At 41.0% G+C, this 13,212-nt stretch overlaps 1 protein-coding gene and 3 long non-coding RNA genes across 7 annotated transcripts in view; 3 read left to right on the top strand and 1 right to left on the bottom strand.

Moving 5' to 3' along the window:
• LOC132452391 (B-cell receptor CD22-like) overlaps positions 1 to 7,525 on the top strand; it is a 39,519-nt gene extending 31,994 nt beyond the window's left edge. Inside the window, exons 5-10 of one of the 3 annotated variants that reach the window (XM_060044999.1) lie at positions 4,301 to 4,555; positions 4,663 to 4,753; positions 4,834 to 4,894; positions 6,782 to 7,017; positions 7,127 to 7,222; positions 7,397 to 7,525. In XM_060044999.1, the coding sequence (XP_059900982.1) occupies positions 4,301 to 4,555; positions 4,663 to 4,753; positions 4,834 to 4,894; positions 6,782 to 7,017; positions 7,127 to 7,222; position 7,397 (740 nt within the window). In that variant the 3' untranslated portion in view covers positions 7,398 to 7,525. Of the gene's footprint in view, positions 1 to 4,300; positions 4,556 to 4,662; positions 4,754 to 4,833; positions 4,895 to 6,781; positions 7,018 to 7,126 lie in introns of all 3 variants that reach the window. The other 2 variants (XM_060045000.1, XM_060045002.1) reach the window with 2 other exon arrangements.
• Positions 1 to 13,212, bottom strand: part of LOC132452399 (uncharacterized) — a 75,022-nt gene that overhangs the window by 11,152 nt on the left and 50,658 nt on the right. The window lies entirely within an intron of this gene.
• LOC132452401 (uncharacterized) lies at positions 79 to 1,078 on the top strand. Its single transcript, XR_009524315.1, has 2 exons — positions 79 to 643; positions 728 to 1,078. It is a non-coding gene; the product is annotated as an uncharacterized LOC132452401 (long non-coding RNA).
• Positions 1,728 to 4,222, top strand: LOC132452400 (uncharacterized). The gene is made up of 5 exons (XR_009524314.1): positions 1,728 to 1,972; positions 2,108 to 2,193; positions 3,292 to 3,669; positions 3,776 to 3,991; positions 4,125 to 4,222. It is a non-coding gene; the product is annotated as an uncharacterized LOC132452400 (long non-coding RNA).

The raw sequence follows: 13,212 nt of genomic DNA, 5'->3' as shown, positions 1-13,212 counted from the left end.
CAACAAAAGTAACACATCAATGTAAATAAATAATAAACGTTGTAAATATATGGCCTGTTAGGCCCTTTGAGACTGTACGTGATTAAGGGTTGGACAAATAAACTGTAATTGAACGTATAGACGTTGATTAAATAAGCAGTAACATTTCAACATTTATATATGTAGGCCTATATGTTGATCAAAACAAAATAAATCAGGTCCAAAGAGAATGTTGTGGTCACAGAACCTTTATACTCGACACATAGGCCTACCATCCAGCCGTGTTTAATTTGACATTATGTCTATCATGAAAACATTTAATTCAAGTAATGTGGCACTATATGTTGGTTAAAGAAAACACCTATTTAAAGTCCCTTCAAATAATGTATAAACCAGCATATATGCTGCCAAAAATAATAATAATCAGTGTATCCCAACAGAGGCGGACTATAACATTGTAAAAATAATGAATTAAAAGTGAATCCTTGCTTTTTATTGATTATGAAAATGAACAGGCACCTATAACATGGAACTTGCACATCCCAAAAAAACAAACGTAAATAACACATCCCCATTAGTGTTGATCACTCACTACAAGCAGCAAGCTAAGAATCCAAACTACAGTGAAATGGGTGTGTGTGTGTGTGTGTGTGTGTGTGTGTGTGTGTGTGTGTGTGTGTGTGTGTGTGTGTGTGTGTGTGTGTGTGTGTGTGTGTGCGTGTGTGTGTGTGTGGGGGGGAGGGGATAGAAGAGGGGTACTGGATTATTTGGTGGTGGAAATGACAAGAGACAGATGGACCCTTGTCAACTTTCTAACAAAAATGTAATCTCCATGGATCTATACTGCTCATTAAACAGAAACTTGTTGCATCCCTGCCCCTCTAATGCCACTGTGACTGTATTTACAATCATTTCATCCCCGTCGCCATTTCTCACAGCACACCCTAAACCGCATTGAGAGCACTACTAATGAAGCTAATACAAAACAAGTCATTGGTTAAATAGAAATCTAGGTTATCAATATAGTTTTTAGGATAGCATCATGGTCATCCCCTCTCTACCGTTTTTCTATTATCACATTCACTCAAGATGCATTGAACATTCAATTGAACTAGACCCAGGAAAGATAATAGTAGTTAAAACAAAACAACTCAAGATGAAACAGTTCAAGTATTCCCCGATGAAGGACTATAAAGGAATGGAGTGACTTCAGTTTGAATGAAAGAGCCGTATTCACACCTTGTTCATTGAAACAAGCTCAAAAAATTATGAGGCTTATACCTTGAGCTCATTTGAGTCTCGGCTTTCATGTGGCAGATCATTTGTGCAGATAGCATAGATCGGATTGGCAATTTCCAGGCCAATTATTGACTAAAAAATGTCCAAAAAACATCATCCAAAAACCGTCCGGAAACGTATATTGCCAGAAAAACGATTATCCAAATACATGTACTTCTGCAATGGCAAATACACAAATACACACCTGAAGGCAACCTAATTATTAACTTTGACGTTATGTGGTAAATATCATGAATAATATATCTCTCACAAACATGGAGGAGGGAGGGAGGAAGGGAAGTACGGTTTGGGGGCTGCTTTACTGCATAAATGTCTCTTGATCGAAATTGCGTATGTGGTGAAAAAATATATCCGATAGTTAAAAAAAGAATGTTGTTCTGTTGTTCTGCTGCACTGTATATACAGCAGTGCTGTACCACATCCTGTGGGTAGCCAGACTTGTGCGTGTGTGCATGTGTGTGAGTAAGGAGCAGAAGGACAGAAGATTAATAAAAATGTAATTAAAGCAGAAATAAAGCATGAAGGAACGTTATACCGTTCATTGTGGTCAAAAAAGACGATTATATGACAGGCCCAGTTGTTCCGAGGCTTCTGTTCTTTCTGTTGCTAATTATGCTATAAAGAGGAAGGAAGTCTTTCAATGTTGTTCAGTTTCTGTTGAGCTCACTGCATGAACTGGCACCACAGAGTAAAGGTTAGACCAGCTTCCTTCTCCAGTAACTTTTCACTTTTATTTATATTGTTAACAAATCTAATAGTTCTCATAGTTTTCCTTGTTTTCACTTTTTAATTGAGTTTATGACCTGCATGTGTTTTATTATCTCCCCAGAACAACAGAGTGAGAGAGGAGAGGACAAACCATGACATTAAGATCAGCAGCAAGAGGATTTCTAGCTTTCCTTCTATCAGTACCAGGTTGGTTCATTTACATTAGGAACATTTAGTTGAACTGTTTCAATAACATGACAAGCAAGCACCTGGAACAGTGAGAGGGTGAAACCACAGCATGAAGATAGAATAAAAGTCAATAGAACTTTAAAGTATCTCCCTCTAAAAAGCTGTATTTGGTTAAACAGACCACTAGAATAGAGAGTGGTCCACTTTATATTGTTCAGCTATGGTTCATTAGTCATTGGAAAATACCAGTTCACTGCAAGTTGTTTACAGCCTCGTGTGGTGAATGTACTGTACTGTTTTTAGATCACAATACACGTATTTCATATTGGAATGAATATATATTTGCATTTGAGATGTGTTGGCCGTTTCTGTGTTGATCGGCAAACCTGAACTAACATCAAAGGGTTAGTTTAGTTACTTTTTGAAAAAAGATGAAAGTCAAGAGCCTCAGTTTTTCCTTGTTTATTCTATAAATGATGATTTAGACATGACATATCAATCTTCTGCTGCAATGTTGGAATTATTGTTCAGTGTAAAGGTATACACTGCATACTATCTCCTGTCCTCTCTCCTAACTCCTGCTTTCCTCTCCTTTCCTTCTCTCATCTTCTTGTCTCCTTTCGTTATCTTGTCTGCTCTCCTCTATTTGTCTCCTCTCCTCCTCCTTGACTCCACTCTCTTCCTCTCCTTACCTGACTCCTCACCACTAATCCCACTTCCTCTCCCTGTCTCCAATCCTTTCCTTGTCTCCTCTCCTCTCCCCCTCTACTCTACGTTCCTTGTCTCTGCATCTAATTAATTACAAAGAGTGCAGTCAAAAAAACTGCCTAGTAGCCTACACTACCAGAATTCATTAACTGTTAGTGTTTGTTGTTCAGTTAGTGTAGTGTACATTTCTGTTTTCCGGGGGGGTTGTACTTGATACCCCCCCTGGCTACGCCACTGGTTTCACATGATGTTCTGGAACATTCCTCTCACAGCTCAGCAGTCAGCATGTATCTGTAGTTTCCATCTCCACCCACCAGGCTCCATCTCTTTATGTATATTCTGATCTTTTCTTGAGGTTAACCTTTGTGTCTTGTTTATTCTCAATGAGATGCGTTTGTTTTTTCACAGCGCTTCAGGGTATTCAATGGACGGTTACTTACTCATCTAGTAATGTCTGCGCTTTAAGAAAATCAACTGTTGACATCAACTGCACTTATGAATACCCTGACAACGTTCTGTACCGCCCTACCAAAGTCTATACACTGTGGTTTACTAAAGTATCCAACGATCAGCCCGTTGATCTGCGAGGGGATGCAGACTATACAGGTCGTGTTGAATCCAGCTGTGGAGAGGTCAGCTGTAATGGGTCCAGATGTCATGGAACATGTACCCTGAGAATCAAAGACCTGAGAGAGAGCGACTTTGCTGTCTACGAGTTTAGATTCACAACAAACCAACCACGTGGGGAATATACTGTTGACCCTGGAGTGACATTATTTGTATCAGGTAAACTATGATGACTGTGTGCGTGTGTGTTATTGTGTGGGTTCTAGAAGGTTTGTGTTATCCTAATTATTTAGAATAATTGTGATTAATTTGATCTAACTCCCAGATCTCCAGGTGAAGGTGTCCTTTCCTGACCCTACCGATCCTACCAGGGCAGAGCTGGAGTGTCACAGTAGGTGTGGTCTAGCTGGGAACCATCTCTACACCTGGTTCAGGAATGGAGAGAATGTAGGACAGGGAGTGAACTCCTGGGTCCAACCTCAGTCTGGAGCCAGCTATTCATGTGCTGTTGAAGGACACAATCTCAGCTCTCCTTTAGTGTGTATGTCTACTCCACAGTATGCTGACATGATACCAGATGTAATGGACCTTTTAGGGAAAATAACATAATGTATACTATGAATGGACCAAACTGCTGGTGTTTTATATAATTAATAAAATGTAACTGTTAACAGACGCTCCAAAGACCCCCTCAGTGACCGTGAGTCCCTCTGGTGAAATAGAGGAGGGCAGTTCAGTGACTCTGAGCTGCAGCAGTGATGCCAACCCAGCAACATTTTTCGATTTTGCCTTAATACTGTCATGAAAAAAAATGTACAAGCTGTTTTTACCTGTTTCTTTGTGTCTCCAGATGGGCCGAAGCACACATCTGTGTATTCAAGTCCCACTGGTGGAATAGAGGAGGGCAGTTCAGTGACGCTGAGCTGCAGCAGTGATGCCAACCCAGCAGCTGAGTACATCTGGTTCAAGGAACATGAAGACTCAGTGGAAGAATCAGGACAGAACTACACCATCACTAATATCACATCTGAGCATGAAGGAAACTATTATTGCCAAGCTCATAATGCATTCGGACGTCACAATTCCTCCTTTTTATTCATTAAGGGTAATAGTTCATTTCAAATAAATACACACCTTTCACACAGTCACAGACACACGGTTAAACATTGACCTGCAGTTGTCAGTGTTTTAAATCGTATTACTATGTTTCAGTGACATCATCTTCACTGACAGCAATGGTAGCTGTATCAACCATTGTTATGTTATTGGCCACCATTCTCCTCCTCGTCTTCCTCTGGATGAGGTGAGATATTCTCTATCTTTCTCGTTTTCCATTCCTTCATACCTCCTGTTGCTTCTTCGTCTCTATGTTCTCTTCTCCAGAAGAAAGAGGGCCGCCAGAAAGGCATGTGGACAGGGAGGAAGGCCAGATACCGTGGAGGAGGTGAGACACAGCAACCCATTTATTACTAACCCATCCTTTACTAAGAGACACAGTGGAAATACCCTGAGACCACGACACAAGACCACACAGGATATTATCTATAGTTGTTTCCTTAGTAAGTGTCCTTCTTTGTTGCTCTAGCTCTGTCGCTAGGAGAGACGAGATAATGTGACGTTAAACCCTCAGCCTGATTTGGAAAATTCGTAAGTCGTTATAGAGTCTGTTATAGACCTCCCAAACAGAAGGAGTGTTCTTAAGTGTTCTATTCAAATTTGGTACTGATTGCTGCAGTCATAATGAATTTTTGCACGAAGACTGTACCTTACTTGGCGATCCTAATGTTCTTACAGAAAGCTAGTGTATCTTACCAGGGGATTTACATACAAATGTGAAAACACCAACAAGCTCTCTGGTAGTTGTCCTTAGGATGTTCATTCCGTTTTTTGGGTTAAACAACTGATCGGGGAGCCAAGACGGTTGTGTACAGATAGAACATAATTTCTAGATGATATGATGTATTGGAAAGAGACTAAATGTGTAAGTCAGGTGATTTCATCTGTAGCATTAGTGATCATTTGTTAATTTCTTGCATCGTTAAAATCCTGAAAGTGCTGCTGGAACAGGAAAACATCTGCATGAAGTTCCATGAAAAGGGTCCCAAAAGATTGATTAATTCACACATTATGGTAGTAGAATTGGTCAGGTATACTAAATTGTGACAGTGTCGATTGGCTAGTTTTAATGAACATTTGTACCCATGCCTGACAAACTAAATACTACAAGGATTATGGTTTCATAGCCAACAGAAAAATTGACCTTTGAGATTTGAGGACCAAAAAGCGATGGAAAGGGTTGGAGCAGATAAAGATAAAATAGACAAATGTCAGTTAAAACATTGATGGCCTTCAGTATCAAATAACAAAGGTGGCTCAACACTTTCTCCACTGCTGTGGTTTTCCCTTTGTTTCAGAGTTGCACATTAGCTCTGAATATAAAGACTATCATTGAGAGTTTCTACCATGACAGAAGAGAGAGCTTTGAGCTGGGTGAAACAGCTGATAATGAAGTGGCCAGCTTGTTGCGCTCCATGAGCCTAAACAAGGCCACTGTCATTGGATGGACTTCCTGCTAGGCGGATTGGGACTGAAATCAAAGCTCAAAGAAATTCCAACTAGAATGGTCCTGTTAGATCTACAGAAGGCTTTTGATACAGTAGATCACAGCACTTGTTGATTCCCTTAAATTGATTGAAACATCAATATAGTGGTTTAATCCTTGTGGGATCCCCAGGGGTCTATTCCTGGCCGTTTTATATGATGTGACATACTTTCAGCAGTAATCTCCCGGATGTTTTACGATTTGTAACCTGAAATAAAACCAAACCACACCAGTGCCCCATGATCATCAGTATTGTTTGTATGCTTTCTCTGCGGCAGTGTTGCCATGGCACCTGACACTATGTTATGGTGAGGTCACCTGGGAATACAAACTTCAGTTTGATTCATTATCAGTCTGGGATTTAAGAATGACTAATTGACAAGGTGAAGTTTGCTTAAAGAGTGAGAACTAGGGTGAGATCTAAAGACAAACTGGGATCAGGTGAAACATCCGCCAGTGAGTAGAATGAAAAGATTGGTGAATGGTAATAATGATTCCTAATTTTGTTTTAAAGAAGCAAATTAATATGTTGTTATTAAACGGTTTTAGGAGCTCAACAGATAGAGGAAACCTTGCAGGAAGGACTTCAAGTGAGGCCTACAGCAGCCTGCATGGTGGGACCGCTAGTCACCACCAAGGGTCTCTAGATGAACCAGAAACACTTGGCCTTCAGGACTGTGTTCAGGAAGTGTTTCCTAAACGTTCTCTTCTGTCCTTACTCCCCGATAGCCACTTCCTGTTCCTGTGTATGAAAACGCCTCAGCTCTGACCAATCAAATGGTTCCTACAGCACTCAGAGAACCAACTGAAGAGCATGATGACCTTCACTATGCCAGCATCCACACCTCTCGCTCAAAGAACCAGGAAGTTCCTCGCTGGTTGCCTGGCTCTCGTGTCCAATCAGACCAGACAGATGCATTATTTTACTCTGTGGTCAACGTTAAGAGACCCAACGCTGTCCCTGGGTAAGCTTCTCTCTGTATTTCTAAAGTGGAAATAGAATCTATGTTTTTGGAATTTATCAACCCAACGGATCCGTTTCACAGGGTGACTGAAGTTCTGTCTTCTTTTCAGAGAAAGAGAGAAGACAGAGGCGACAGAAACCTCAGTGTTGTACAGCACTGTCAAAAATAACCCAGAAATTGAAGTTGCTGCAGCAGGATTTAAATAGTGAGTCTAGGTAGAGTTTCTCATCTGTTTAGTTGAACAGGACAATACGCTGTTTGCATATCATATGGCGCTTAATTACCTGGACTGATACCTGATCTGATGTCTGTTGAGTTTATTTTACTAAATTACTTGATTTTGTATGTTCCACTTGTGATGCCCCCACATCTTATCCAGGGCCTCTTGCTCTGGTGGATGTAGCTCCGCTTCATTGCTACCACCTGTTGGTTACCAGGATGTACTGCACCTGTGAGGAGAGGTCTTAAGGGACAATTCCTGTCTGGGTTCGTTAGCTAACCATCCTTGCCGTCTGTTCATTATCTTTTTACTTGTTAATAAAACAGAAATGTTCACCAACCCTTCCAAACAATACCTTGATCAACTGAATCTGAGTAATTGCTATTGCTTGGAGCATGTTTCTAAAGTTATTGCTCTTTTAATGTTCAAGATCGGATTTTTATTAAATTGTGACCATGGGCAAATGCAAAGGTTGTGGAAGTAGGACAGCCATTGTTACAATAATATACATGTACTATTTGGTACTTTTGCAAAACAACAAATACATCTATCAGAAATCATAAAAAAATATTTAATTCAACATAAAAATATAAACAATGTGGGCCGAGCCACATTGTGTTTATTCATGATGAAACTACTCCCTTCGTTCCATAATGAGCCCATCCACGCTTGCGCCAAATGTCAAAAGTTGAATTTCAAATAAATATTGAATATGAAACTAACTTTACCTCAGCAGTAACATGAGGGGCGAAACTTTGACAGGATCCAAGGTCTTTGATGCCTCTGTTGAAATCGATGGTGGTTGAAGTTGTAATAGTTGTAAACATGAGCTTTATTGTTGACGGCAGTGGCGGCTCCTGAAAAAAATCGCAATTTTTCTAATAATGATTAATGTGACCCATTCAATAGGTGCGTTAAGCAAGACAGTATAAATTTGTTGTTAGATGATTAATTCATACAGATATCCTTATTGTATCCACTAGATGGCAACTCCATAAACAAAAAAGGAGTAGCTCCGCAATTAATTATTTACATGAATCAAATGTCGTATGATGTAAAATAGCAGGAGAATATGTCGGGCAGCATCATAAAGACAGGGGGAGCATGTTAAGTCAAATATTTGCTGACCGACCTTGAAAGTATTGGCTTACAAAAGCAAAATAAGTTATCTACGGTGGCACATTGCAATCACAACACCAAAAAAAAATCGGGTTATCTCGTAATGATGACATAAAGATCTCATAATTATGAGATAATATCTCATAATTACGAGATGTTTATGTCATAATTACGAGATAATTATCTCATTATTACGAGATCTTTATCTTTCTCCTAATTACGCATTATTTATTTCATAATTACGAGATATTTATTTCACAACTACAAGATAATTATCTCTTAATTACGACATCAGAATCTCATAGCCTAGTCTTCCACCACTTGTTCAGTAAAGATGGAAAGAATACGCTGGTTGCATATCATATGGCGCTTAATTACCTGGACTGATACCTAATCTGATGTCTGTTGAGTAAAATAAAAATTCCTTAAAAATAAGTAGAGATGTATTTTTTAAGGTTGTAGCAAGACCATATAGAGGTCATGCCTATATGGAACAAGTTGTGGGGCTCAATAATGGCGACGCTATTGAAATTTGACCATTGTGGTCGTTTTCCGTTTTGCACTTTGCAGACGGTCCCTAAGCCCGAGGCTGAAAGCCGACAGCTCATAGATGCCAATGCAATTCACCGTTCGCTAAAGACGGCTCGTTTGGATGAAAACAAGGTAATTATGACATTAATATCTCGTAATTATGAGATATTTTCTCATAATTATGAGATCTCTATGTCATAATTACGAGATAACCTGATCTTTTGTGATGTGAATGCAATGCGCCACCGTAGTTATCACAGTGGTAGGCCTACATAGAAATACAATAATTTTGCATTCCTCAACATTGCACAAAAAAATAATTTTCGTAGGCTACACAAATGAAACACAAAATCAGCTGAAAATAATACATCTTGGTATTTGTTCAGATTGTAGGATCAAGAGCTTTCACAACCTTAAAGGGACACTGTGTAAAAATTACTCCCATCTAGTGGTACAATTGTATATTGCATTCAAACTAATAGTGCTCGCTTGTCCAAAAACCACGGTGGGCAGTATGTGCCAAGAAGCTGTGACATGACACCTACTAGGCTACCTCATCGAGTCATTCGAGTGATGATGAGGTTCGTATCCTAATCAACGCATTGTAATCCGTTGATTTCAACAATGTAACAGTATTCTAAATACCAACAATTTACATTGTAACGTACGGAATCAAATCAAAATCAAATCAAATCAAATTTATTGTCATTTTGTTGATTGAACAACAAAACGAGAAGGCGTTTCTCACGGATCAAGATCAACATACATTTCAAACAAACAAACAAACAAACGTCCCAATGATGAATAAATAAATAAATAATAAATAAAGTCCAGTGAGAAGATCTGGGACGCTGGTGCATTGAGCATCCTGACAGCTTGAGGTAGGAAGCTGTTCCGCAGCCTGGTGGTGGAGCATCTTAAGCTGCGATAGCGTTTCTTGGAGGGTATAGGAGCTGAAAGAAGCTGTTCAGTTTGTTTACGTCCACCCCGTCTCTGCTGCTTCCTCCTCCGGGCAGTTGCGGGCACGGTGTCACAGTGTCCGTTAGTATCCTGTGTTTGCGTAGTATGTCCAGATGCCAGCGAATGCCAGTGATGTTACTCGCTATCAATGTCCTAATGTTTAATATTGTTTCCCTGTCATAAACTACGTTCGTAGGACGTCTCACACTCAAACATTCAATCTCAATCTCACAGATCTCAAGAGGGGCCGCTGCGACTGTACGCGCCGCCAGTTAGTCGCCCTGGCAACGAGTTTACTTCCTCGTCTCCTATCCTGTTCCTAATTCCTCCTCTCGATCTTCTTTTCCTCCGTATTGTCTTCTTTATCAGAGTTGTTGGTATGAAATCCAGTTGTTCGGGCAAGCGAGTTGAAGCTCCAGAAGGTCCGCTCTAGCGTAAGTGCGTCTTGGTGGATTTGGATACGTGGTGACCCCAGCAGAGAATAAACCTCCATAACTTGATGAAGAATGGCTTTTGAATTCCTCCAACGCATTTGACAGTATCCATAAGTCATAAGAATATTGTCATGATTTAAACTCGACAAAAATATGAAAAAGTAAATTAAATATGTAATAAAGTAGCCTTTCAATGACGAGTCGCTCAAACATAGGAGCGCCCATCTCGTTGCCATGGAAAACCATGTTATACATGCTTACACATCGTCGTTTTTTTTTTTGGCGTCGATGATTCCTTCTCCTGTGGCGTGGCATAACTATGGTATTCAAACAAATGCGGTGCATGTTCAAATTTGCCGGTAAAACTCGTCTCGCTATACTAAGCTCTGTTCCACCGTCACGCTGGCTCAGAGTGAAAACGCGTTTGCAATTCCTGTACGACGTAGTGCTTTTTGACCCTCTCGGCAGCTCATAGACCGGAAGAAAATGGAAGCCTCCATGAAGCTTACCCGTCCTATGTAACCATATTGATATTAATATTAATTATTCTTCGCTCAGGAGGATAAGTGAGATTTTTGGCAGAGATCATTTTACACCAATGAGGACTTATTTATGAATGAATATGTTGATTTGAGGTAATAAATTACTCAAAATATTACATAGTGTCCCTTTAACAACATTTCAAAGGTAGTTAAGTCAAACTATCTTGGAGTTGTTGGAGTTAAGCGGCAATGTTCTCCCTCCAAAAAGCTAAGCTTTTTGGAGGGAGAATAAGCCAAATAAGCTTTTCGTTCATCTATAGGCTTGAATCTAAAGACCTTACACTTTCTGAGTGGACGAAGCTTCCTGTGTATTGGACACTCAAGGTCTGGTTCACCTATTCTCTTCTCCGCAGAGCTGGTGTCGCTGTCATTAGGTTTGGGTGTGACTCCTGTCTTGTGCACCCTTACTTGGGCTTTGTTGCCGGGTTTCACGGCTGCTTTCCGTGGCACGTTGTTGTTGGAGGTGTTGAAGGCAAAGCTTGGGTCGTGCCTCACCTTGGCCTGTCGCCGGACGAATTGGGAGAAGAGAGTGAATGGAGGGAAGGCTACTCCGTGATCTTCTTTGAACGGGTTCACTCCGCGAGTTGTATCCAAAAAGGCAAGGCCCTGTAGGTATCCTTCTTCTTTGGCGCACTCCAATTCTAGCAAGATGTCACCGAGTTCACTGAGTTTAGCATTGTCTTTATTGGTTAGCTTGGAGAACACTTCCATCTTTTCCAGTAGTGCATGTTCTACGGCTTCTCGTGTTCCATAGCATTCCTCCACATGCTGCCACACAATGCGGAGCCCTGCAGCAGGATTTAGAAAGTGTACTGAACGGATTCGCCATGCTTGTTCGGCTGAGTCTGCGCCTTGCCACTTCACCAGCAGGTCCAGTTCTTCCCTGGCTGTCAGATTTAAGTCCTGCGTGACACTCAGGAATGTTGCTTTCCATGACCAGTATTGTTCGGGACGGCCATCGAACTGTAGGAGGCCGGAGCTCACCAGTTCTCGGCGCATGAGGAACCTGGCAAGGTCTTGTGCTGGCTGCGGCTCGGGGGAGGGTCCTTTGTTCGGACTGGGAGGTGGAGGAGGTGGCTATTCTATCTTTATGTTGCTGACCCTCGGCTTTGGTTTTGTGTGAACAACTGCTTCAGCGTATCGGTGGGGTAGTCTGTGGACGTCCAGCAGCGCATCTGTTGATGGCGGTGGTCTGTAGGCGTCCAGCTGCGCATGCAATGGTGGTGATTGTTCTCCGCCGAATGTCGCTGAGTGCTGTTGGACATAGTCGCCTGCAAGTTCATAGGCAGTGAAAGGCTTACCTAGGGCGTATGGCTCATAGCGCTTCTCCCCGCTTTCAATCTCCTCATCCTCGTATGCTGCAGCTGCTGCCTCAGCAGCATGTACCCATATGTATTTGAATGGGTTTTTGGTCTAGGCGCTAAGATGCTAAGCAAGTATACGACCATTCCAGTTCTCTCTGCACAAAGCAGTTTCAATGAACGACAGAAATAAACAAATGCTGAGTGTTGATCAAGAGTTTTTGCGAGAGCAATTTAAGGTTGCAATGCTTGTCCCAAATATGGCAGGCTTCATTCAGTGATTGAAACAAATATTGAAGTTTTACAGTATAGAACCTACATTGAACCCATTTCCTTTACTTGGCATGAAACGGCAAATAATCAAACCAGTCCATTTAAGCGTGTGAAGTCTATTTTATTCATGCAATATACAGTCACTACAGTAGCGACTAGTAATGTTTCTGTTAACGTTGAATAACATGAGGCACACATTGTTACACAATTCTACGATTCTGGTGTATATACTACTGTACCACAATACCTCGGTTCCAGTGCTTCACGACTAGTTGTTGAATGGTAAGCTAACTCTAGCAAACATTACTAGCTGTAGGCTCAACCTGTTTGACGCATGAGGAGCGTGTAACAGCGAGCGACCAAGTGACGTGTCTTTTTATTTATTTATTTACAGGGTAAAGTTGTACAAGTCTACCAAAAGTTGATAGTATTTTAGTTTTTCAGGATGACCACAAGAGCTAGAATTTCTCTCTAAGATAGCCTCAGAATGTACCATTTAATCATTATTTTTTCAAAGGCTTCGCGCCGTGGAAGGGGGAGACCCCCCTTCCACACCATCCCCCGCCGCGGTCGCGTTGCTCCCTCGGCTTTGCGCAGGGGTCTGCTCCGTGCTACTTTTTTTTTTCTAGAAAGGGGTTTTTCTAGAAAAACCCCTGCTTAGTGTTTCATGTGATAGTTTCACATCCCGTTCTTGGAATCTTGCTATTCTGCAAGGTCTTCTAAATATGTAATTCTTAGTGTTTCATGTAATCTGGTTTCACATCCCTTTCTTGGAATCTTGCTATTCTGCAAGGTCTTCTAAATATGTAATTCTT

Source organism: Gadus macrocephalus, chromosome 23 (assembly GCF_031168955.1).
Source record: "Gadus macrocephalus chromosome 23, ASM3116895v1".
Taxonomy (NCBI): Eukaryota; Metazoa; Chordata; class Actinopteri; order Gadiformes; family Gadidae; genus Gadus; species Gadus macrocephalus.
This window is presented reverse-complemented; position numbering and strand designations above follow the sequence as displayed.